The sequence below is a fragment of the Halichoeres trimaculatus genome, unplaced genomic scaffold (assembly GCF_033239565.1).
Source record: "Halichoeres trimaculatus isolate MK-OKI-2021-1 unplaced genomic scaffold, fHalTri1.1 fHalTri1_scaffold_21, whole genome shotgun sequence".
NCBI classification, from domain to species: Eukaryota; Metazoa; Chordata; class Actinopteri; order Labriformes; family Labridae; genus Halichoeres; species Halichoeres trimaculatus.
The window spans coordinates 12,389,489-12,415,153 of record NW_027437199.1 but is presented as its reverse complement, the minus strand read 5'-3'; the positions used below and the strand labels follow the sequence as shown (position 1 = coordinate 12,415,153).

General features: G+C 39.6%; 1 protein-coding gene across 4 annotated transcripts in view; it reads left to right on the top strand.

The window, feature by feature from the left end:
* The window catches only part of kcnc2 (potassium voltage-gated channel, Shaw-related subfamily, member 2), a 104,056-nt gene that overhangs the window by 66,769 nt on the left and 11,622 nt on the right, over positions 1-25,665 (top strand). For all 4 annotated transcript variants that reach the window (XM_074697925.1, XM_074697927.1, XM_074697928.1 and 1 more), the window contains exons 2-3: positions 18,337-19,270; positions 24,917-25,087. In XM_074697925.1, coding sequence (XP_074554026.1) covers positions 18,337-19,270; positions 24,917-25,087 — 1,105 coding nt within the window. The remainder of the gene's footprint in view (positions 1-18,336; positions 19,271-24,916; positions 25,088-25,665) is intronic.

Sequence of the window (25,665 nt, the reverse complement as noted above, 5' to 3'; positions counted from 1 at the left end):
CTAACCAGGATTTACTAATGTTACACATTACGGACATGTCTTAGAGCACCTGGCTGCCAGCTGTGCTAAGTATAAACTGCTGCTAAACTACTTACAAACTGACAGTGTTTGCTTTTTGTCACATTAGCCTACAGATACGTTTGAGCACCGGGCTAACATATAGCCGGCTGCTACAATGTTAGCTTGATGTCACGTTTCAAACTGTAGCACTACGTAACTGTACTGATAAATACCTTACCTCCGGATGTCGTATCCAGTAAAAAGTTGTCTTAAACAAAGAAAATTTGTTTTGATCTGATCTCCATTTAATTCCAAAACAAACACACACCTCACTTAAAGTAATTTGTGACAGTGTGCAGAGACTCCAGGCCACAAGGTGGCGAGAGAGTGCAATTAAAACAGAGCCTCCTCATAGCATCTTTAAAAATGATGTTTTCACTTCCTTAGCTCATGTTTGATTTAAAGCTATGTTTAAAATACAATTTTCAAACAAATCTAGGTCATAGCATTAAGAAGTTACCATCTTATCCCATGTCCTTGCATTGGCATGTTTAAACCAGGTATACTCCTTATTTTACAATAGTCTCACTCATACAGGACCTGTGTGAAACAGTGAAAACAACCAAACTGGAACTCCTAAAATCACACTTAAAGATCTTTATTGCTAATCCCTGGCTATACCAGTAGCACTGAAAAGTCACCAACTGATGATATTTAGATGGAGACTGCTATTGCTGTAATCAGCAACTGTAATAAACAGATTCTTCACAAAAGGTTGCTCTCCGTTGTCATTAACCATCGTGCTGATCTCAGATATAGCCCTTCACCACCAGTTCAGGGTAAGAATTTTAAAATAGGCTCCCCTCTTTGTAAGATAAGCTATTAAAGCCTGTTTAAATACTAAAGGTTACCACATTATTAAGGTATCAGTGACAGCTCTACTCTGTATCAGAGCGTGCTGAATGGAGGCAGGGTTTTAAAATCTGCCTTTCTCTTGACCCTTTTAGTTGGTGTGTAAATGAAACCGACAGTGGCTGGCAGGAATTCATTTGTCTGCACCTCAGCTCCCCTCCTTCCCCTCCAGCGCTGACTTCACCGCCTTAAAGTGACAATGAATTATTCAAATTAGAACGCCTGCAAATTTTTGATATGCTATTTTTAGCTCCTGCGTTTGGTTGTATGCCAAAAGCTGGGGGTTTAGAAGGGTTCCCCGAGTGAGCTGGCTGTCATGTCACAGTGAGCTGTGTAATGAGGACAGGGAGGAAGTGTGAGTGTGTGTGTTTGTGTGTGAGCGGGGGAGACAGTGACGAGAGAGAACAGCAAATCCTCCTGTCATGTGGAAACGCTTCTATGTTTTTGTTCTCTCTTTGGTTTAGAGTTGGGCATCTGCTTTCGACTACACCCGCTTCTCTGTCTGCTGTTGCTTCCAAATTAGCAACAAAAACTATTTACTGAAAGCTATCCTTTTTGTTGAGTGAGTGACAGCAAACCCAGCTCTTGTTGTGTCTTCTGTCTCCACTAAAAACAAATAAACAAAAAGAAAGAAAGAAAAGAACATTTACACGCTTCTCATTTTCAGGAAAAGGCAGATAAGAGTGTGAGAGAAAAAAACGGGGAAGCCCTTTTCCCAGCCAAAGAGCACAACTGCTCATTTCCCCTCTGCTGCCTCCTACGCCTCACATTTTCCTCCCTTTTGTGATTCAACGTCTTGTGGTGTCAGAAAAAGGGAGAGGAATAGGTGGCGTTACCATGGTGGCAGCTGATCAAGGGAAAAAGTAGATCCCCTTGTAAGACAAAAACATGCTTTTGTTTTGGGAATAGATTGTAATGTAGAACATTTCATTACTAGCCTCCCATCCCTCCTCGTCTCTGATATTCCCTAAGACTCATCGCTGTCCTCCCAGGCACCCAATTTATTTTTATCCTGCTTTATTTAATAACAGAAATATCATCCAGCCTTGTCTCTTTAGAATAAGACTGAGATAGAAATCAATTACTTGGCAGTTTAATTATGTATGCGCTACGACGGTCTTTAAATGAGCCATTCAGCGAGCTACACTGCATAATGTTGATTTAACCACTGTTTAATTTTAGAATGGGAAGCTGGATGTGACAGAACTTGCAAACAGACATCAAGCCTGTTGCCCAGCATGCACCCTGTTCCTCCTATAGCTGGACTCTGTTATCACACAGCATGTCTGAGCACAAACACTGGGCGTGGATGAAACTAATGGCCTGGACTGTTAAGAAGACGCTTATCAAAAGGTTGTGTAACCAAAGAGGATGCATTAGGATGAGGCTGCACGGTAGGTGGCCTGTACGATGAAGAAATACACTGAGAGGAAGGTTTTATTTTACTACGTTCTCACCTCTGTATTTGGTGATGTTTTTAGCAGACGCTACTATCAGGGGTGAATAACAATGAGTGCAGCTGGTAAAAGAGCATAAATAAACATTAGGAGTTGTCAGTCTGTGTCCTCCTTAGTCGCATTTAAAAGGTCAAAGAAGTGAATAAGAAAATAAAAGTGCTGTAATTGACTTCTTCACTTTGTTTTTATCTTTGCTCTCTGAGACCAGCCACACACTAGGCAACTTTTGGATCTGCAACAATTTTAATTTCATGGGAGACCGCACACATTAGAGGTCAGACACATTTTTAACATTTCTTGATATCACACACACTGGTAAACACGATCCATAAGACATAAAAAAAAATCACTTAACGTTAGTGGTCTCAATTCCATAGACTTAAGCATTCACAAGAGCCCACATGATCAAACAGCAACCCCTGGCCATTCTGGCGTGTATTGAAGTACCACACAAGAAAGAACCAAGAAAAGATTACAGAGGAATACTGGTCCTTTTTTATTTATCATGTTCTGGCTTTAGATTATATCAGTTTTAAGCAGGTAATTCATGCTTTTATTTCTTCACAGCTGGACTACTGTAATGCTCTCTACAGTGGTGTAAATTAGGCTTCCCTCGCACGCTTACAGTTAGCCCAAGATGCAGCTGTTCGTCTTTTAACGAAAGCATGAACGCATCACCCCAATTCTGGCATCCCTTCATTGGTTTCGGGTTCATTTTAGAATTCTCATCTTAAAATCGTATTGTTTGTTTTTATGTCTTTAAATGGCTCAGCGCCTCAGTAAATCTCTGACTTTTCAAATATTTACACTTCCTCACTGTTCCTGAGGTCTGCTAATCACCTTCACCTCATGGTCCCAAAAACTGGTCCAAAGACCCGAGGTGATCAAGGGTTTTCGGTGGTGGCAGCCAAATTGTGGAACTATCTGCCACGAGAAATCAAAACATTCCCTACCCCATGGACTTTTAAATCACATCTTAAAAATTCATTTTTATTCTTTGGCTTTTAACTCACCATGAGAGTTTTGGGATCTCTGTCCTTTTATGTCTTTGAAGGTCTTAACCCCTGTGTTTTTATAGCTCTTATTTTTTTTCTATTTTCTCAAATTTCTTTGTAACTTGTTTTTGATGCCATTACACAAGCTTTGCCCATATAAGGGCATAGCTGGCTAGGTACCGACTGAATTCTGTCAAAAGTACCGGGAACTGATTCATGTAAAATCAAAAGGTATCATTTTTGGTACCTTAATGCATCCTTATGCATTATTAAACAAATTGACATTTTTTTTTAACCACATAAACACACAAAAGTACTGAAAATTGGTGCCATTGAGTATCAATACCAATTGCTAGGTACTGAGCATCCATAGCGCATTGTTTCAAATGTAAAAGGTACCCATTCCTAATTCCTGTAGCTGTCTGCAGAGACTAATGACCTGCCTCTTTACCTCATCCTAAGTAAAACAAAGCTAGGTTGAGATTAGCATTTTTAATTTTGCATCTGTCAACAATAGGCTTCAAAACTCTGCATTACAAACAAATGGGTGATGTCACAGAGACTGTGCCCGTACATTATACATATTGGTATTTTAAGCGATGCAGCTCCGAAATAAAATGCAAGATAAGTTAAAACCAGTAGTTAAGATAAATTAGGATAAGTCAGAAGTAGACAAGATGATAAGAAATGATAAAAAAAAAAAAAAAAAAAAAAAAAAAAAAAACATAATTTGATGTTCTTAGTTGATTTCTACTGTGCAACACTTTAGTTAACTTTGTTCTTAAAATGTGCTAAAAGAATGAAGTGGGTTGGATTTAGTTTTGTTTTTGTTCTCTGCCATGCTTGTCAGCTGTTACATCCAGTTGATGACACTCTCCAACCTTCTCCTTTAATCGCTCATATTGGGAGGCAGTCCTGCCAGGAATTTGGATACAAAACATGTTTAATATTTACAGTTTCAGATAGGGGAGGCCCCAATGTGGTCAAGAGCAGTGAATCAGTTGTATTGAAACCACACACTTAAGAAGTATTCAGACTCATAATCAGTTAGGACTAGCCCTTATTTACGTCATGCCCCCTGATCATGGGGAGGCAGATTAAACCTAAATCCTGGCATAGAATCGTTTTGCCAGGGGGCAGGACACAGTGTCACAATAACACTGTGAAAGCCACAGCATAATGTTTACAACATAGTGGACAGAGCAACTGAGATCACACTCTAATGACAGTTTTCAGCATTTTCATCAACTCTTTGTGCAAGTTTCCGTGTAAGACCCTCTTTTGCTGTTGTGATTCAAACTGGCATGACCATCGGGTTTGCAATCTGGTTTACTGATGCCACTGCAGTTTCCTGAGAGATGCAGTGTGATTAGGGGTACTGTATTTTCATCCTGACGTTTAAACAGAGGAATCTCGATGCAGAATCACCCCAGGGATTCAGATTTGTCAACCAAATGTGTCTGGTTTATTGTGTTTATGTGTAAAGTGTGTGTGCAAGACACAGAGACTCTCACCTGTCTTCTTTGAGCCAGAGGAGGTGATAAAGACAGCAGGAGGAGCTGCGTGTGTGCTTGTGACCACAGATGTCAGCCTTTGTGTTGTGTGTCTGTGACTGAGAGGAGAGGACGTTCAACAAGAAGAAAGTTGGAGGGGTTTATTCAAGTTCAACCCTGCTTCCAAAAACATATATTCATACATCATGTTTTTTTCCTGTCAGGTGAGGGAAGAGAAAAACAAGCTGACAGGATCAACTCTCTGCTGTGCAATGTTTGTGTTTTTTTTTCAGACAATTGGTGACATATGAGTTGTTAATATTGATTTGAAAATGTTGGTTTCTTCAAATGTACAATTTCCTGTTATGGCTATTTCTAAGAGAGTAATCCAATGCAGTAGCTTGATCAGAGGCCCTATGCAATAAAATAGTATTTTGCATGACCCTCTGAAGAAAATCATTAATACTATACTATTTTAAGCATCACCCTTCTGAACTCTGCCACACACTTTTACACAGCCTTCAGTCAGTGTGGAAAGCAGATGGAGCAGAGTTGGAGCAAGGCTTCCCCTCTACACAAACTCCCTCCCCTCTGATTGGTCAGCCCCTTAGAGGTACTTCAGGGACAGAGCTATTGGCTGTTTTCCAAACCACCTACTACATACTACATGTAGTGGGCACTGCATACTGCCTACTGCTTTTGCATGTAGCATGTAGTATGATGTCTGTTGGGTCTGTTGTGTAGTATACTACTCTGGTTTTCAGTTTTGGAAAATGGAGCTACAGGTGATAGATTTTTATTTAGCCTTTATGATAAATGTACAACACAAACTATGGGTAGACCTCGGCATTTAAGTTATTTTGTTAGCCATATCATAGCAGAATCATCATGTTTGATTTTTAATCTTACACCAAAAGATATATCATTTACTAAAAATAAATCGGGAAGAGATTTTTATTTTTACAGCTGATGGAAAAACACTTTCTCATAATCCACTTATTGTTTAAAAAAAGTGAATTAGTGCTTTATATGGGCTTTAATGAATTTGTTGAAGTAAATGCCTCTTTTATCACTGGAAGTAACATCTGTGTCTTCTATCTCACGACTAACATTAGTGTTGTTGTATTGTAGTTGTAATGCTGGACTCATTCCGGTAGATGGCGGTAATTCACCAAAACCTGCTGCCTGCATAGACAAACAGCTTCAGCACCATGCATTGCGGGGAAACAGTATGCCAGGTAGACTGGTCCGTTGCATACTAAAAAATTTTCCTGGATCAGTAGGATATCCATGAATTTTAGGCATGCTTCAGATTTTACAAGTTTTTGCATTCTGACTACTACACACTGAATTTCGGCCAAAATAGAAGGCACTGATAGTGTAGTAGGCGGGTTGGAAAACAGCCATTGACGGACCTTGGTGTTTGTAACCCGCCCCCCAACCTGTCTTAAACCAGTTAGGAGAGTCGTATGTGATGACCTCATCACAGAAGGTCTCATGAAGATCTTCTGTTATCTTTCAGAATGGACGGACATTTTGAGCTGTTTACCAACAAATTCAGGGATTTCTACACTATATGGACATGAAGCAGTCAGAAAAACTGCAGATGTTTAGTGTGAACATCTAGCATTGATACTTAGCTTTTGGTTTTGATTCTGCCTGATATTTCATTAATAGATGGAATGGGATCTCATTATTGCTCATGAAATAAATAATCCTTCTATACGTGATGTGAAAAAGCAAGTTGACTGTTTTACTAAAACAGGCTGATGTTGTACCTCCTCAGTTTGCAGGAGTACATCATTAGGTGGTCTCTGAAAGCAACAACAAGAAATTGTGACGCAGCTTTAAAAAAAAACCCCAAAAACATAACAAGCAGAAACTTTCAAATTTAAACTTTTCTGTACCCCCTTCTTCAAACTCACAGGTTTTTATATTAAATATGCAGCATACATTTTCATTTCATTTAAATTATTATGTCCCTTCATAAGTCGTGATGAGAAATACACAAATAAATACTTTGGTTTAATCAAATAACCACAACAGTGGTGAAATAAGTTGTAAAACAGAAACGATATATTTTGCAGCATGAGCACTTTTAATCTGTCTCCAAAGATAGCCTGGCCCATCCCTCATCACCTGCATCCTGTTCCTCGTGCCTGGGAAACACAGCACTGCAGCTTAAGGTCAGCTAGCTGGAGTTTTGTCTGCCTCCATCCAGCTGCCAAAAATCTGACCTGGTGGGATCACAGGTTGCCAAAACTCATAAACATTCAGCTGTGGAGTCTGTTTGACTTTTGTTTACAAGCCTCAGCTCACTGGTTACCAGGCAACAGAGAGAGGGAGGGAGAGGGAAAGATGGCCCTGTCATTAAGAAGATGATCATTGTCACTCCCTGGTGTGTTGTCAGTATCGTGGGTTGGTGGTGATGTGGAGGATGGAGGTGGGGAGGCGAGGGAGGAGCTGGGGGAGGGGGGGGGGATTCTTTGAAGAGACACAACACACTGAGTGACAGACACAGAGCAACAGACGGAGGGATATCTCTAGCTGGGGGTCTCTGCTTCCAGCTGGAGCTGAGCTGTGTTTCTGTGGGAGAGACACACAAACAGAGAGCTGGAGAGAGGACAGCTCAGGCTGTTTGCTTTTTTATCTCTGCATACACACACACACACACACACACACACACACACACACACACACACACACACACACACACACACACACACACACACACACACACACACACACAGAGTCATAATGTGGTAATTCACTGCAAAATAAGTACTCACGCTGACCTTTAGCAGCATCAAGCACATCATCCTGACTGTAAATAACACTCTTGTTTCTCATTTGGAGCCTTTAAAACACCTTTCTTGATATGATTTCCATAATTTTGACACCAAATGCCAAGAATGCTAAACAGAAATTTGTTATGTATTGCTGTTCGGCACCTTTCTTGTACTTCACAAAGTTTGTAATCAGGGGTGTGTCATATCATACTGTCTATGATAATACCTGTACAATTTTTTGACGATATAAATTTGTCATGAGGTATGACGCCCCCTGCTGTGTACAAAACAACAATGGCCAAGAGCAGAAGTAGCACGGCAGCATCAACTTTGTCCTCACATGAGGGTTTAGTGGCTAAAAGAGGAGCTAACTCAGTGATGTGGAGTCGGTTTGGCTGACCAAAGATCAGACACGCAGCAAAGGGCATTAAATGCAAAATGTGCGGGTGAATTTTTACCGCGAAACACACAGACAAATACAACCAGGCTGTAAAGATACGTAGGGAAGACGTGAAAGCTATGCTATTATTAGTGGATTTTTTGCCTCTATGATGAATTTGTGGTCGAGTCGAACGTCCAAACCCTATATAAGCATTACCCCTAATTCACACATACAGGATGGATTTTGGGCACGTGCCAATTCATACTGACTACATCTTTGGAGCGCCGCGCAGCACAGCTCTGTGCAGCACAGCGCAGGGCAACACCCATAGCAGTTGGATACCCGAGATCACAAGATTCTGCAGGAAACCCACCCATGACAATGTACTTTCATAGTAATTAATTAGGCTCATCTGGCCCTCCCAAAACTTCAGCACCTCCAGTCCATGCCTTTTCCTTTCTGTTGGTGTCCTAACAGAAAGAATGTGTCATGTCGTATAGAATTATGACATTTTTCACCTGCAGGATTAACTTTTCCCCCTCCAAAACGTCAGATTTCCTCTGGATCTGACCAATTTACTATGTTTAAGCTTGTGGTAGTAGTAAATGATTGGGAAAATGGCTGCCATACTGTGTGTGCAATAAAAATGCTGTTATTCAGAAGCAGCAACCACTAATAATAAGTTGTTTGTTTTTTTCCCCCATATCGTAGTAAATATCGTCATTGCAAATTTCCTTAAAATATTGTGATATAGTTTGGAGGCTATATCGCCCACCCCTATTTGTAATGCAGTTTTACCATCAAGGTTTGGCCTCATCTTTAGGCTGCTCCCATTTACTGAGAACCTTATACAACACTAAACCTTACACAACCCACATAATCCAGAGCCAACTTGGACCCAACGGCTGCAAATTTAGAGCAATCAGAACAACCGTTTGGGCCATTCAGAATGTAGGGCATCAGGCGGTACAGCACACAGATGAATATAGTCTGCCTGAGATGACAGCCAGGGGTCGAATTTAGGTCATACGATTCAGGAGACCCTGGTAAGTCCTAAAATACAGATAATTTTTATTCTAAGAGCCACCGCGATGTGACTTATAAGCTTATAGATCAACCAAACAAACAAAATATTGATAACAGTCTCGTTGGAAACGAGGAAGCAGTACATCAGTAACATTTGAAATACAACCAACATGGTTTTAAACTTGTGTAAAAAATATTGCAAGACATTCATTTAACATCCTTACTGTATTTATGGAGCTTTCAAACATCCATAAATGCAGTATTATCTACATTTGGTGCAGATTTGGATAAAAAGACTCAAGTTTGAGTTCCTCCCTACAGATCTCTATGTTTGCTGTCTTTGCTGAACCATGGTGCTCGCAGTCATGTCTACGTGCAGATGAACACGTCTGCAGCCCCCCTGTGTGTCCACAGTGAAAAAGCCCTAAATCCAGATTGAAATTATAACCAGGCAATCATGCGGAAACAGAAGGCACACCACATACAAGCTCAAACCCCCAAACCCCACAGGTTTAATTATGTCAGTGTGCAGTCGTGTGTTTGTGTGTGTGTACACTCGGCAACCTTTTGGATTGTGTTAGCACCTCCGGGGTCCCCTTAGTTTGATGATGTCACGGCAGCTTATAGAGGACCAAAGCAGCATGGTGGTGGACGGTGGTCTCAGGCCAGGGCTTCAGCACTCAGCATCCAATCTTAGCGTCAAACAGATGGTTAGAGTCCCGAGGAGGTTGAGGAAACAAGAGCTGTGATTGGCCGAGGCAGCAGGGTGGTTTCTGAAACAGAGCCTGAGCAGAGTGGTGGGCTGTTAGGTTGTTTGTGTGGAGGGGGGGATGTTTCTGTAGGAAGATGCCAAGGTGTATCTATCCAACGTGTTGCTGTGCCAACAGATGAAGGGATGCATGGAAAAAACATATGACCCTGAAGGGTCTTTCTGTTTTTAGCTTTCTCTGCGAGTGAATCCTTCTAGCTTCCAGGGTTTACCACTGAAGATTTCAGATGCTGATGAGGACTCAATTCCAGTTTTGGCAGTTGATTTCTGTTCCAACAATATCCTTTCCTGAACTTTTGAAAAATTGAGGCTTAGCTTAGCTGCCAGCATCGTAAGACCTCTGATGAAATTTAAACAAGCAGAGGTTCACTGCTGCTGCGTTTAATTTATCACTCACTCATGACAGGCCTTTTAATTCCCTGCGGACCACCAAGTTTTCCCTCTCCATTAACTGTTGTAATGTGACATCCATGCTAATGTATCAGTTACTGTTAATAACCCGAGGCTGCATAGCTCCAGTGTCACTGCCAGCGCACTGGCCCACCCGCTCTGGAAGCTCCAGGCACAGCGGCAGATGTAATCTGTCGTGTGATCTAAAGCAGTTTGATCTGGCATTTTCCTCATGTCTCTCCTCTATGGTTGATGTCGGCAGAGTTCCAGGGTGTGGTCTGATGAAAATGATGTGATGATGAGGGATTACGGCCTCGCTTATGGACCGTAGTAGCGATCACAGCCCAGCAGAGTAAGGGGTGCTGACTGACTGTTCTGATAAATTAAGTGTGTCTGCAACAACACACAGCCTGAAGGGTAAACTCTGAGCTTTGGAAGTATTTAACTGTCATCTAGAGCCCTGTCCTCATTCTCGCTGTCTAAAGCTACTTCACATTGACTCTTATTTGAAATCTTTTTCTCTTCTCTGCTTCTTTTTTCAAGCAACCTCAAAGCAAACATCATGATGGTATTAACCTAAAAATGACATGTGGGGAAATGTCTTTGTTGTTGTTTCCTGTACAACTGAAGGCTTGAAGTGTCACATCTCAATATGAGCTTCATTCAGCCCAGGAATGTTCAAACAGAAGTGATGGGAAACTGGCAAAAATGGGGGTTAAATGCTATCTGTAGCTCACCAGGTGTCTTGTGAGGAAAGGGATACGATCGCTTGTTGCCCATGGAGACTGAAATATTTATTGAAGTCTCCAATACAGATGTGCTTGATGGAATAAAAGATTACTTCTTCCCAACAGTGCTCTAAAAATACACATTTTCTTTTTAATGTTGCATTAGAAAGATAAAGCTGTTACTGAAATCAGAGAAGGTTATCATCCTTGGGGCACAGGATTTTCTGTTAAATGAAAGCACCTGTGAGTTATAAGCTTGTTTGAAACAGACTTAAGGGACAGTATGATGAACGGTATGAATACAAAGGAGGCTATCAGCATCATTTTGGTTATTGTGGTTGTTGCTGCTGCTTCTGGATAAGTTTCAGGTGAAGTAATTTACTGTTCAGTTATATTAAGTAGAAAAAGCAATCTAGTTTTAAAAACATTTCACCACCAAAGATTCAAAGCCAGTTATAAAAAAAGTGCTGGAGGAGAATAGTTACACATCATACACATGCACAAGAAATTATTACCAAACAGGTTAATGATTGTCCTTTGTCTCCAGTGTGCGCCAAAACCTCCAAACTCTCCAAAGTGTGCATTTGCCATGGCAGCAAATTAATACAGACTAGGGTTTAATCCCTAGGGAAATCTTTAAAAAAAATCTGATTCTTGATTTCCTGGAAAGGTAATGTCGGAGCAGTGTTAACTTTAAATAATACATCTTGCAATCTAAACAGCCAAAGAATTGACTTAGGCTTGTAGGCTATGATTTTATAAAAAAGAAAATTATGCCTGCTCCAATAAAGAAATATTTTGTTAAATAAAAATACTTATCATTAAATATTTCAACAGCCACAGAATTAACTTTCGTTTAAAGTAATGGTAGAGAAAATCCTTGAATAGGTTACTTTAACAAATTCTGTTAGTTTGTATAAAAGAGCTCTAATCTGTATCATTAAATGGTTAACTTTAAAAAAATTGATGATGCTTAAATTGTGGCCAGGGTGCCATTTTTTTTCCATTTAGTGTGACCTCTGTGTTATGTGTTAAAGAAAAAGAAATATTCATGCCCTGCTCTCAAAAAGAATATTTCTTTAACTACTAATTATAATAGTTTATTATTCCTGTTTGCGGCCTAAATCTCAATAGCCACAGAAGAATTCACTTTACGTGATCACTAGATGGTTTACTTCATAATGTTTTCTTAAGGAGCTTACATTTTTATTAGGGTTGCTTTTTTGCTGCGTAAAACTTTCCAGAAAATCGGTCAGGGACGATTTGTTAGGCTTCTTATAGTTAACATTGCAGCAGATTGATTGACAAAAACTGTGTTCCTGTGCCCTAATAATGGTAGTTATAACATGCAGAAATTTTTATCTTTGGATTGAGAAACACATAGACCTATTGGCTTAGCTGCAAAAAATAAATAAATAAATAAATAAATAAAAATAAAAATAAATAAACCAACACAAAACAATGCAATTTACTGTGATTTCCCGGGATTTTGTGGAAATCCATTGTATTTTCCCAGGATCTGATCCCTCTAACTTTTGGGAAAAATATAAACCCTAATACAGACCTGATGACAGCAGCATGCATGACTGTCAAAAATTGGCCATCTAACTAATTATACCATAAAGGCCAGGATGTTGATCCCAGTGAGCCAATGATTACATGAACATATAGATGGTTAAAACCTAAAGTCTGCTTAATTCCCTGAAAAACACATAGAAGGAGAATGCTTCCCAGAGAAAACCAGAAAACCAGGTGTGAATCAAGAGAGAAAACATGTTTTTTTCTTTAAGTAATCAGCAATCAGTGTCTACCATCTTCTGACACCAACAGGCAACAAACCAAACTCTCAGCTGTCCATCAAAAAAGGTAGTTATCTACACAGAAGCTTTACTCTGTTTCACTTCAGCAGTATGAATATTTGATTCATCAGAAGTACTCAGACCACAAACAGAGCCCAGGACAATTCTTATGGTGAAATTTGAGACACTTGAGGCTTTATTTATGTGTACATGGGGATCAGCAAGAGGTAGAAGACTAAATAAAAATTAAAGATCTAGAAAGATCTGAAATTGAGAACAATGAATTCATATTATTTTATTTGTGAAATACTTAATATTGACTGTTGTTGCAAATCAGGATACATTTTGTTTCTTGCGCATATGTAAAGTCAAATGCAGGTCAAAGGTTTGACCTCTGCAGCAGCCACCCTGGTTGAGCACAACTGTGCCACAGAGTGAAAACTCTGAAGCTAAAAGCCTTAAATGTAATATGTATGATGGCTTTAAAACGGGCCGGATAATTGTGCTAAATTAGATCTGCATTGTTTGGAGATGGAATGTCTGTACTACATCCTCCCCATGCTGCCTCCACAGAGCGATTTACACAAGCACAGGACTCATTTAGCATGCAGAGTGTGTGTGCTGGAAATCAGGATGTCAAGAAGCATGTGCCTGTTGCAATCTCATGGTGGAGTAGTGCCTTTGCATTTTTAATGCCTATCATAAATTACCTTGTGGGGTTGTGTGTGTGTTCAAAGGAGGATATCAGTGTGTGCACCTGCATGTGTGTTTGGTGTGTGGCTCTGCTAATGTGACATGATTCAGCCGTAACACAGCGGCGTGCAGAGGGAGATGATACATCCTCGCTCTGCAGAAGAAAATTACAGCTCAGCGTGAGACAACAGTTGTCATTAGTGGACAACGTCACAGCAATCATAGAAAAAAGCTCAGGTAGTCCAACCATTGTCAAAAGACAGAGCAGAGAGAAGGGAGGACAGGCTCAATCTGTGAATGTTCTGGAAACAAAAGCAAATTCACCTCGCTCAGGGCTCAGGGAAAAAGTAGTGTCAATGAGACTTCTCAGATTATTGAGCTGTGATGTGAGAAAGATTTTCATTTATAGTGAAAAAATGCACTTGTGTGATGTGTGATGTGTGTCATTTAGATTAAATGTTCAAGCTTGGAAATGTTTTTCTCCCCCCTTCTTGCCTCTGTTACTAGGAAAGTGGGGAAAAGAGGGAGGATAACGTGCATCAAAAGAATTGTACAACATGTGGTGTGTGGGTTAAAAGGGAATACTATCGTTTTCAAACCAGGACTTACACTGACATATAACAAGGTCTTGTTGGTGAATAATTACATAAATGTTTTAAAATTGCCCTGATTGGTTTCTTTCTGTGGTGATTCTGCCTGTTCTGACTGAAACATAATACCTACAATCTGATAAGGGCATGTTTAATTAGTATGCATATTTCTTCCACTGCCAGGTTAAGATTTTCATTGTTGCTTTAAAAACAACACAGAGGTTTTCCTGAAGACAGGTACTTTTTTGATGCTTAGTTTATGTTAATTTAGCTTTTTAACAAGATTTTAAACATGTTTAAATTTTGCTGTATTTTTTCTTTTATTTATTTATTTATTTATTTACTCATTAATTAATTAATTAATTAATTAATTTACTCATTTATTTATTCATTTTTAATTGAATGCTCCACCTCTGCACTTAGTATTCACCAATACACCAGATGATCAGCTCAACTCTACTTCGGTGGAGAGCTCCCAAAAGCAACTTCTGGGCAAGACAGTTATAGCACCACCTACAGGCCTGGCATGCTTACTACATTTGCATACTACACGTTTTCAGTCCCTCTGCGTTTCTGTGTAAATGCAGATTTTTTTCAGTAAAAAAAGTTCAGTAAGTTTCAGTCAAACAGATGTGAAGCTTTTTGAATGGAGGAACACTGCAAAGACTCTACAGTTTTAATATTTAACACTAAAATTTGTCTAAATTAGCACCCAAAACTGAGGGCACAAACCAGGGCAAGCTTTGGGGTAGAATTGGCATATCATAATTTTGAAACATCTGCAGATATAGACTGGGACACCCAGCAGAAAGGGGGCTAAAGGGTCATGGATTCTGTAGTTTGTGGTGACTGTAGAATATTACAGCTCAAAGTGTCCATCCTTAACTCACAAAACAGGTAGTTTTTTTGTCTGCTTTTGTAGAGAAGAACACACATGATTACTTTCTCAAGCTAGAATTACAAACAAAGAAGAAGGAAAAAAAACACTTACAAATTGCAAGGCACAGGATCCCAGCATGATGATTTTACCCTTTTTAACATGGGCAAAAGCTTCTATAATGAATAACCGCAACTTAGGACAGCAGTGGAGGCCAAATATCAAGTGATGAATAACAGTGATGGAATGATGTCTAAAAGGACACATACCAAGTTTAACTATCTAACATACTGACTCAACGATGATCAGATCCTTGTCTGGTTCTTGAATGTGAGAGGTCGACAGTGATGCTAAGTAACCTTATTGAACTTAGTTTTCTAAATGATGTTCCTTTGAAGTGTTCCTGTAAATCAGCAGGATACTTAAAGGCCATCAAAGAATTCTGTTAAAAAGAAAGATGGAGACTACTTTCTAACAGCAGTAGCGCGAAAGCACACACACAGTTCAGGAGCAGGGTGACCCAAATAGTGGCAGTGATATATTTTGAGTGTGTGAGTCATGCAATCTGAAAACAAAGCAAGGTGTGAAACGACTTCTTTCGAGCTCAGTGGGCAGAGCGCACCAGTGGATGGACTGTGGGAGGAAATGTGAAGAAGGCGAATAGTAGGCTGCGTGTGGAAATCTGCTCCGTCTTTGAGGAAACGGATGATGTTTGCAAACTCTGCCCAAGTTTTCTTCCGGGGCAGCGGACAAGCTGGATGTAAGCTCTGCGCCTGATGGGTTGAACACATGAACACTTTGCAACAAGAGGACCAGAACAAAACACGATCTGTTCGGCAAAATAAAACTCAACCTTTTTATGAGTCAGTTACAAACAAAAGCAAATACAGTTGGAAGAGTAAGCTGCACTATATACATGTGAAGCTTGGTTTCCATACCTTTAAGGGTGTGTTTTTTCTATCATCCACATCCTCTTTGTCCCTTTTTGCCGATAAAATGTTCCTAATTGAACATTCACATCACCTTGACTCTTCATATTCTCTCCCTGAGTGTATTCCAGTCTAATAAAACCCTCTGTCTCTATGCATTCCTTCATGGGGGTGATAAAACTGAATGAAAAGGTTACCAAATAGCTCCCAAGAGGACTATTTAGGTGTCCCTCACTTGATCTCACTATGCATTGAGATAAAGACTTGCAGGCAAAAGCAGGGACAAGTTAGTGAAGATGGCCTTCAAAAAGAAGCCGATTTAACCCAGTAACAGTCGCGATGTGTTCTATATTAAGACACAAACCAAAAGAAAACATGAAAGACAGTTTCAGTGTTGGAGATGACAGAATGGTGCCACTGAAGTGTCCTGCTGAAGAGCATTATCACAAGTTTCTCAAACTTGCACATTTTCAAGAAATTGTGAGGACAGGGTTGAACCGATCACGTGAATCTGCCTTTAAAAGGTGACCCAAGAACCAAAATGTGTTGGTTTTTTTTTGTTGTTTTTTTGTAAATCTCATTGACAAAATAACAGTATGTTTAGAGATATTTTATAGAGATTTTCCAAAAGGTTTCCTTGCCTTGACTGTCAAAGCTCATAATGAAGGCACATAATCCACGGCTAGCAGAGGTGTCAACCAAGCAGCAACATCCGGTCTACGAATATGAGACAATGTGTAAGTGCTAAAATCTGCTATTTCTCGAGTGTTTGCTTGAAGCTGGCTCTGGAAGTACCAGAAGTCACATACACACCAAGCCAAAAAAAGCTGTTTTCAAAGCAGAAATTAACCTATTTACAGCCTGGTTCAAAAAACGTCTCCTGATTGAGTCGCTAATTTTATTACTGGCACCCACTGTACGGGGGTGAACTTTTTTCTAACTCAGCCTTTCAGAGGATATTAAGATTGTGAGCTTGCCCAATAAGAGGCACAGCTGAGGGTCACGTGACGGCCGGCACCCTGTAGGCGAAGCCCCTGCCACTACCAATTTGGTCGCTATAGCCGATGTGCCTAATTTTCCGTTTTAGAAACAGACGGGTGACGTCGGCGAGACTACGTCCGTGTTTTATACAGTCTATGGTATCAACTCAGTAAAAATACTTTTTTACCTTACTTAAGTAAAAATTTGGGGTATCTATACTTTACTTGACTTGTAATATTTTAGCCAACTTATTACTTCTACTCCTTACATTTTCAGGCAAATATCTGTACTTTCTACTCCAAACATTTTAAAACTAGCCTTGCTACTCCTGTTTTTATTCTGGCTTGTCAGCGTTCAAAAAGACACACTCCAAAAAAACCTTTTCTAAACCTCTTCTAAAATCGCTGAAATTGCATCATCCAGAAGAAGTCAATTTGATTGTGGATGGATGAGATGTATAAACTTAGACCATTCCAATGCCCTATTGGTTTGTACGTGATCCATCACACCTGCGCATGACACAAATTACGCCACACTTGAGTAAGGACATTACAGACGTATGTAGCATACTACGAAGATGTCCCTGGCAGAGACTCAGGAGCAGGGATGAACTATATGAACTATAGGCTCCTGTGGCACAGCTTAAGCTTTTGACCTGAATGGCATTTTCCCCCCTTTAAGCTACTTTTACTCTTATACTTTAAGTAGTTTTACACTTCTACTAAAGCAAAAAGCTTGAGTTGATACTTCAACTTCTACAAAAGTTTTTTTAAACCCTAGTATTTATACTTCTACTTGAGTAATGAGTGTGAATAATTTTAGAATAAAATAATAAAATAAAATAAAATTCTTGAACAGATACCCTTGCTGAGAATGTAATACCAACTACCAGTGGAAATTAATGAACATAGATTAAGGGACACCTTAATGACCCCAATTTAGTTTAAACTTCAGCTGTTCCATTTACAGACAAAATATGGAATGATAAGGCAAAGGCAAACATGGTCAGAAAAGTGTTGGATCTGTATTAAAGCTTCTGTTAGGACTTTTCAACAGGTGATGTTATAGATTAAGTTGAATGAAAATGACTCCTAATGACCTTAAAAAGTAAATTATGAACGCATTTTCACAATCCTTCTTTAGTTCTGCAGCAATGAAGTGAGTGGTAGGTTAGTTAAAGTGACTTCCTCTTTGCACCACTGCTCACCGTCAGGCATACCAGCATCAGTAAATTAAATCTGACTGCATCTGCATTCCTGTGTTACATTCCCACCAGGAGCGAGCGGGGAAGTGTTTATTTGTTGTTCTTGCTAATAGATTTCTCCTCCCTCTAGAGTCCATTCAAATTGATGCATGTTAATTAAACTTGTCTCTCTTCATTCCCCTCCTTAAGAGTGAATGAATTGAGTGATCTCTGTTCACGTTTCCTGAGCTGGTGAATCAAATGTCAAAGTTCAAACTGTTAGATAAAAAAAAATAACCCATAGTATTTTCACTGATATCTGTTTCTCTCTCCTCTCTTGTAGTTTATTGCCTTTGTGTCTTTGTTCTTCATCCTGGTCTCCATCACCACCTTCTGCCTGGAAACCCATGAGGCTTTCAACACCATCATCAACAAGACTGAGCTCATGTGGAACAGCAGCTTGCCAGACCCTGACCCGCAGTACGAGATTGAAACTGACCCTGCTCTCACCTACGTGGAGGGAGTCTGTGTTTTCTGGTTCACCATCGAGTTCTTGGTGCGTGTGACCTTCTGTCCGGTCAAATTGGAATTTTTTAAGAGTTTGCTCAACATTATTGACTTCGTGGCCATCCTGCCTTTCTACCTGGAGGTAGGGCTGAGTGGCCTTTCCTCGAAGGCTGCCAAGGATGTGTTGGGTTTCCTCAGGGTGGTGCGTTTTGTTCGTATCCTGCGAATCTTCAAGCTAACCCGTCATTTTGTGGGTTTAAGGGTGCTTGGCCACACATTACGTGCCAGCACCAATGAATTCCTGCTGCTTATCATCTTCCTGGCGTTGGGAGTGTTAATTTTTGCCACTATGATCTATTACGCCGAAAGAATCGGTGCTAAGCCAAATGACCCTACCGCTGCTGGCCACACCAAGTTTAAAAACATCCCCATTGGCTTCTGGTGGGCTGTAGTAACCATGACAACACTGGGCTATGGTGACATGTATCCAGAGACATGGTCAGGCATGGTTGTGGGTGCTTTGTGCGCCTTGGCTGGTGTGTTGACGATAGCCATGCCTGTGCCTGTTATCGTAAATAACTTTGGGATGTACTACTCCCTGGCCATGGCCAAGCAGAAGCTTCCCAAGAAGAGGAAGAAACACATCCCTCAGGTGGTGCAGGGAGGATCCCCCACCTACTGCAAAGCTGATCTCAACACCACCTGCAACAGTACCCAAGGGGACTTATGCCATGTGAAAGGGACCAGGGTACTGGAACGCAATCGCTCAGGTAAGACCAGATGGACAGCCTAAGGCATTGTTGGAGCACTCATGTCTAAGTGGGACATTTCAGTCAATCAGTCGTAGTTTTTGTTCTATTATTAGCAGAGACCAATCAACCAATGAGCAAGCACTTTGCAACAGGGTTTTTTTTTCGTTTGTTTTACAACACAGAGTGTAATTCTGTATAACATAGGAAAGTAGATGATGTGAAAGCATTAAGGCTAACAAAGACTGTTTTTTTTAATTGAATTTATCAAATTTCTGAACTCAAATACATGAACCAGAATTTCACAGCGCAGACCTCTGCCAAGCATATTGTCACACAACACTTTCTTAATGTCCTACTTTAATGTTATACTCCCTTTCAGCAGACTGTCTGCTACAATTTGGTGTTAGTTGCAGGTTTGTACATTAATTTGTTTGTTAACCTGTCAGTGTTGAAAATCGTGATGACCCAGTACATATTTCATATTCCGAGTCTCAGTATCCGGAATATTGCCAGGATCTGGAACATACTTTCACGTTTGTCAGAAATTATGGTGACCTTGTCTTGTATTGTTTTGCAAAGAAATCTGACTTTTAATCATGGGGATATATACACGGCCCTATCTCACAATGATAAAGAATCCTTTAAAAAAAATCCTGGATCCAGACGGTGATCCGGATCACCTCCAAAATTTTATCACTTCTTACTTATCTTATTTTGAACATTTCCTGAAGATTTCATCAAGATCTGTTTGTAAGTTTTTGAGTTATGTTGTTCACAGACAAACGAACAGACTCTCCCAAAGGTGAAGATTTCCCACATCAGCTTGTTTACACTAATTCTGAAGCCATCTTGATTCTATTTTTTTGAGGCATGAGCAATCATTTGGACAAATGGCAAAAGATCTTTAAAGCACTGATTGAGGCCAGAATCTCAGATGTCTTCCCATTGGATTCTATGTCACCGCTCATCATTTTGCAACTAGTGGAGTCACCCCCTTCTAGCCACTAAGACAAGGGAAATAAAAGCATTTGGCACCTTAAAAACCAAGCAGCTATTTTTTTTTTTACCGTTTTTAGCCCGTCGTAGTGACAGTGATGAGAATCCATGTGGGACATTATCTCAGGTGGAGCTGTGTCCATTTGACAGATTCCCCACTGACACCAGGAATAGTCATCCCCTGGAGACTCAGCAGCTCCTTCACAGAGGCTCTTTTTGCCTTTCGGCTTTTATCTCTGGTTGCTTCAGCGATGAGGACAGCATCATGATTTGGAGATGATGATATGAAACAGCTGATAAGAAATCAGTCATGTGAAGAGATCATTCAAATGTTGATCTGAATGTAGGTGGCTGTTTCTCCCCCTTGGGCCCATGCTAGTAATTTACTCTTACACATCTGATGCTGAAGTGAAATTAGTGTCGACCTCAGTGTACTGACTCCTGATGAATATTGCAGCAGACACTCCTGAGGATAGGTGCACGCTCGTCACACTCTATTTGTTCACGAGGTTTCAGAATCTTATATTTAATGAGGTTGGAATAATTCATGCTTGAACCAAATGCAAAAACAGAATCAATCCGGTTTAGTCATTTCTGTCCTTTTCCTTAGAGGTCATTTAAAAACATACAGTGCGTGAGGATTCTATGCAGTGTGCTTTGGATGGCTTCATGCATTATGTTTCAATAGGAGTGGTTCCATTTACTGTTCCTAATGTGACTTATGTCATTTATGTGAGTGCTATATGAGAAGCATAACAGTTTGCAGATCAAAGGACTATTGACTCACAGTAAACCTTTAGTCTGGAAAAAAAAAACAAAACTGTGAGGCACCCCCGATGTATTCCGGACATAACATCATAACAAAGCAGGCAACGTTTGAGAACAGTAAGATTGATGTTCTTTGTTTTTATAGATATCAGAAAATCTTTCCCTCTTTTTATTTTAACCTTTACATGTAATGATAAGCCAGCCTCACTTGACAGTAAATAGAGGTGCCTGATTTAAAAATCTCATTAACCCATGTATGCCCAGTTTTTCTCAGAGTTGTAAGGCATATTGTTTTGAATCATGTTATGTATTCATTTTTTTCCACTTTGTTCTTTGTTTTGAGGAAAATAGGATTTTTATAACTGGCAACAATTGTTGCAGTTGATCACATAGCTTGTCACTAGATCACCTAATAATTATATAGAAATAATAATAATTACAATACTAATAAAGTTATAACAAAATAATAATATTGTCATAATAAATGTTTAAAAAGGTGGTGTGGGGATGGGGGTGGTAGGTGTGGGAATTGGCTATGGTAAGTACTTGTGTGTCAAGAAAATTACACCTTATATGTAAATTATGGGAAATCCTGCAGGCAGTGTTTCCCTCTAGTTTTTGGCTAGCTATGTGCCCACCAGCAACTTTTGTTGCCACTCACAGAAATAAGCCCATAGACAAAAAAATATTTATCCCAGGTACAATTTTTTGGTGGAGGGTTAGTCTAGAGACTTGAATGATTAAATAATTACAAATGTGTATTGGGGTAAAATCACAATTTATGAAAATTGTCTCTCATTGCCTCTCATTGTCTCCACAATGATTTGCATCCCCCATGTCTTCCACTGGAAGGCGCAGGAAGCAGATGATGTCATGTGACAGGAACCCTTTGTAAACTATTTTTTATAAACCAAAATCTTTGTCTAAGTTGTCTACTAGCACATAAGTGGAAATAGTTGCATTAGACACGCTTAGATTCTTAGTGATACACTCTAGCAACAACTGCTGCCAGTGGCTGGGGCTCTGCGACTGCATCTTTTGTCATAGTTTGATGTTTGTGGACACTGGAGAGAAGGAAAAGTCTCTCTTGCAAATTATTCCCTATGTCTTAATGGTATTAAGAGCATGAGACCAGAGTCTAAATTTTGGAATAGGTTGTTAATTTACTTTGCTCCTTTGCACCTCTTTTTGTCTTTTCACCAGAAGTCAGCTTTATCATTAAATAACAATGCTGTTGATTTAGCATTGCATCATAAATGTATCACCTCCCACCGATAGAGTTTGCTCCTTTTCCCCAGGGAACTTGTTATTCAAAGCCTCTTCATAGTTTTCAGGTTTAGCTTTTCAAAACTTCAAGTACATCTTTGAGACCTGTGACAACATTTGTCAAATGTTAGACAGACATTAAACAGTCTGCTGCAGACAGCTCTCTCTCAACCAACTCAAAAGCCTTAAATTTGCTATAATTAGCCAGCTAATGTGGCTCTTTGTTATTCTGCCAGAAACTCTTCCTTAAGTGGAATCAACATTCAGCAACAAGTAATGAGAAGGCTGCATCAGTCTACCCACATCCATAACCAGAGGCTCATTGCTTCAAAAGTGTCTGCCTCTATTTTCACCATAAACTCACAAGCCAAATGATGATTTAGAGACGGGCAGCGTGACTCCATAAAGTGTCATTTTATGACAAACCCTAAGTAGAAAGGATTTCTTCCTTCTGAATACAGTTTCTGCTAAAAATGATTCCTCTGTGCCACAGACCCCCGCTGTCATCCAAAAACCATTAAAAAGACATCACAGAGCCACATTTAGGTTGTTTATGGTGCACTTCATCATCACAATGGACATGGTCAGCTATTTAACTGCCACTTCACTTTCAGTCACTGGAGAGTTACTCCATGTCTGACAGACCTTACTGAGGAGGCTTTTGGATGCAGATCCTCTTGTTCAGGCTCAGACTGGTTGAAATGAGAGAACGTGACATCCAAATGCAGCACTGGCTCCTTTAACAGTTTTTGAAAGAGCTCTGCAAGACAGTACAGTGCAAAAACTCAAGATTTTACCAAGTACAATCGTCTCACTTCCAGTCAAAACATCTCATCACTCTTAATATAAGACACAGTTACCTAAAGGGTAACATTTCAGTACGAAATTGGAATTTGTTTCTTGATGTATCATCTTCAATATCCTGTTAAGTGAAACTGTCTTAAAACTATTACATATGGTTTTTAAGCTACTGAGTTATTTGTTTAAGATATATCATCTTGTTTCAAGACAGAGCTTGAATTAAGAAATCAAATGTGCTTTAATTTAACCCCTCGATGCCTGTTGTTGCAAATTTGCGACATACCCTGCCAGGTCTTGATGCAGCTGAAATGACCTTTGTATCTCATTATAACCTATTGATTCATATTCTATACATACCAAAGATCATATCAGATCCACTATGTCACAATATATTGGTCAGGGGATGAATTCATGTCTATATATATATAATATAACTTAGTTTTAACTATTGTGTGTTCTATACTCAAATTAACAATCTCCACATAATTTAACATCTGTAAGAATGCAACAACACATAAAACAATTTATTTTTACAGTTGTTAATGAATTCAGGCAGTAAGGGGTTAAATTTGCAGGCCACTTACACAATGCATTATGATGACTTACCTTCAGTACAGTGTGACTGTTTTTCTTACAATTACATCAAACCATGTCCATATGATAAAGAAAAAAAAAAGACAGGCAAAAACTGGAATTAAGTTTCCTTTTCTTTTCACCTGCTAATTAGTGAACAGATCTTCAGTTATATTTAAAAAAATAAAAATAAAAATAAAATAAATGTATTTGCAATGTTTAAAATCTGTAGAAAACTATGTCATTCAGCAGAGCCCCTCATGCCATCCAACCTTTGACCTGAACAGCAGTCATCGCTGTATGTGACATTTACTGCAGGCTTTTAATGTAGGACTGTCTGCTGTTTGTTGTGAGCCATATTCCCCTGTCAACCAAAAATCTCTTTTCCCTCAGCAACAGGACCCTTTTCTATGCCTTTACTGTTAAACACTGAGATTAAATTCCCTGCAGTTTGTTATTACTAATCACAACATGTCAGCTGTGGTGACAGGCTGCTTAAATATACAGTGCCAGACTGTGACAAAAGTACTCATTTAAAATGGGCTTTCAATGGGTTTTCAGAGTTTAAGATCTTGAAAAATTTGCACTCATGCTTACTTTTCTGTCTGTGACATTTTTGGCCAATTTAGTTCTTGAAAAGTAAAAGTGCCTGCCGTTTTGTCAGTTAGCTTTAAAGATCTAATCTGTGTATCAGTTGTATCCATGTAAACAAAATGTACTTTCCTGTTGTTCAGGTAAATAACAAACCATGGGTTAACTTCCAAGCCTCTGAAGCTCAAAAAGCATCCAGGCTTTGCCAACTTTATTTAAATTCTTCAGCAAACAGTGAGCACCATCTGTCAGACTTGAACCTATAGTCGCTCCTTATTCTTGTTGGAAATATTACACGAACTGAAAGCAAGGAAGAGCTTTAACAAACTCCCACTTAAGAGAGGTTTCTGTAACCAGAGAGAAGTTATTGACGGGAAAGTTGAAAGAGGGTAAAAGCCAGACTGAAGGGAAAAGAATACTTTTAGTGTCTTAGCAAGATGTGTGTAAGACAGGATTAAAGTGTTTTTAAAGACTTATGATCACTATGTTGTAAAATAAACATGAAGATTCTTCACACAAAGCAGCTGCAGGAAGGTGAATCTTTTGCTGGAGGCTAGATTGGTTCTGATCTTAAATCTGCTTTAAAATCTCAGAGTTGAATCACTGCATGTGAGATTATAATCTGTATGATTTAAATAATCTTGAGAGATAATATTTCTCTGCTCACAGTCCTGTCAGCAGACTGCAGCGGGGGCAGTGACCTGACCCTGTCCCCTGAGGAGAGGGTCCCCATGAGAAGGTCCAGCACCCGGGAACAGGACCGTCGAAGTGGAGGAACGTGCTTCCTGCTGGCTGCTAGTGACTATACCTGCCCTGCAGACGGAGGCCTACGGAAAACAGGTAACTGCATGTGGCAACTCAACAGTTTTTTAGTATTTCCAATAAATGTTATCATGTAATAGATGAAGTTATTTTATAAGTTTATTCATAGAGTACTTAAAGAACACTCTTCATTCCCTTGTCTTTAAAAGTCATTCTGTATTTCATGCTTGCTATTGTATTGCATTTACAGTGTAGTGGTCCATTTTGGATTCATTAGTCACGTCTAATACGTGTTGGTAAAGTTTCATCTCAGAGGGATTTCCTAGTTTCATCTTTCTCTTTCTTTGTAGTGTGCAGTCAGAGCAGTTTCAATCTGTGATATTTTTGTATAAATAAATGTGCGGTACATTCGCAGATTAATACTTATCTTCAGGATGAATTCCAGCAGTTTTAAACCCTGGCCCTAACTTTGCTTGAATTGGTCCACAAAATTTAGTTTTATATCAGCGGAATAGCTAGCAGCTGCAGAGCAGGCTGTAAAGGCTGCAACAAATCCCCTGGTGTTGAATGAAGGTGATTAATAATATGTCCACAGGGGGAGCTGTTTTCAGATTGTTCTTTCTAGGTCTAATAACATCACAGAAAGAATAACTGCT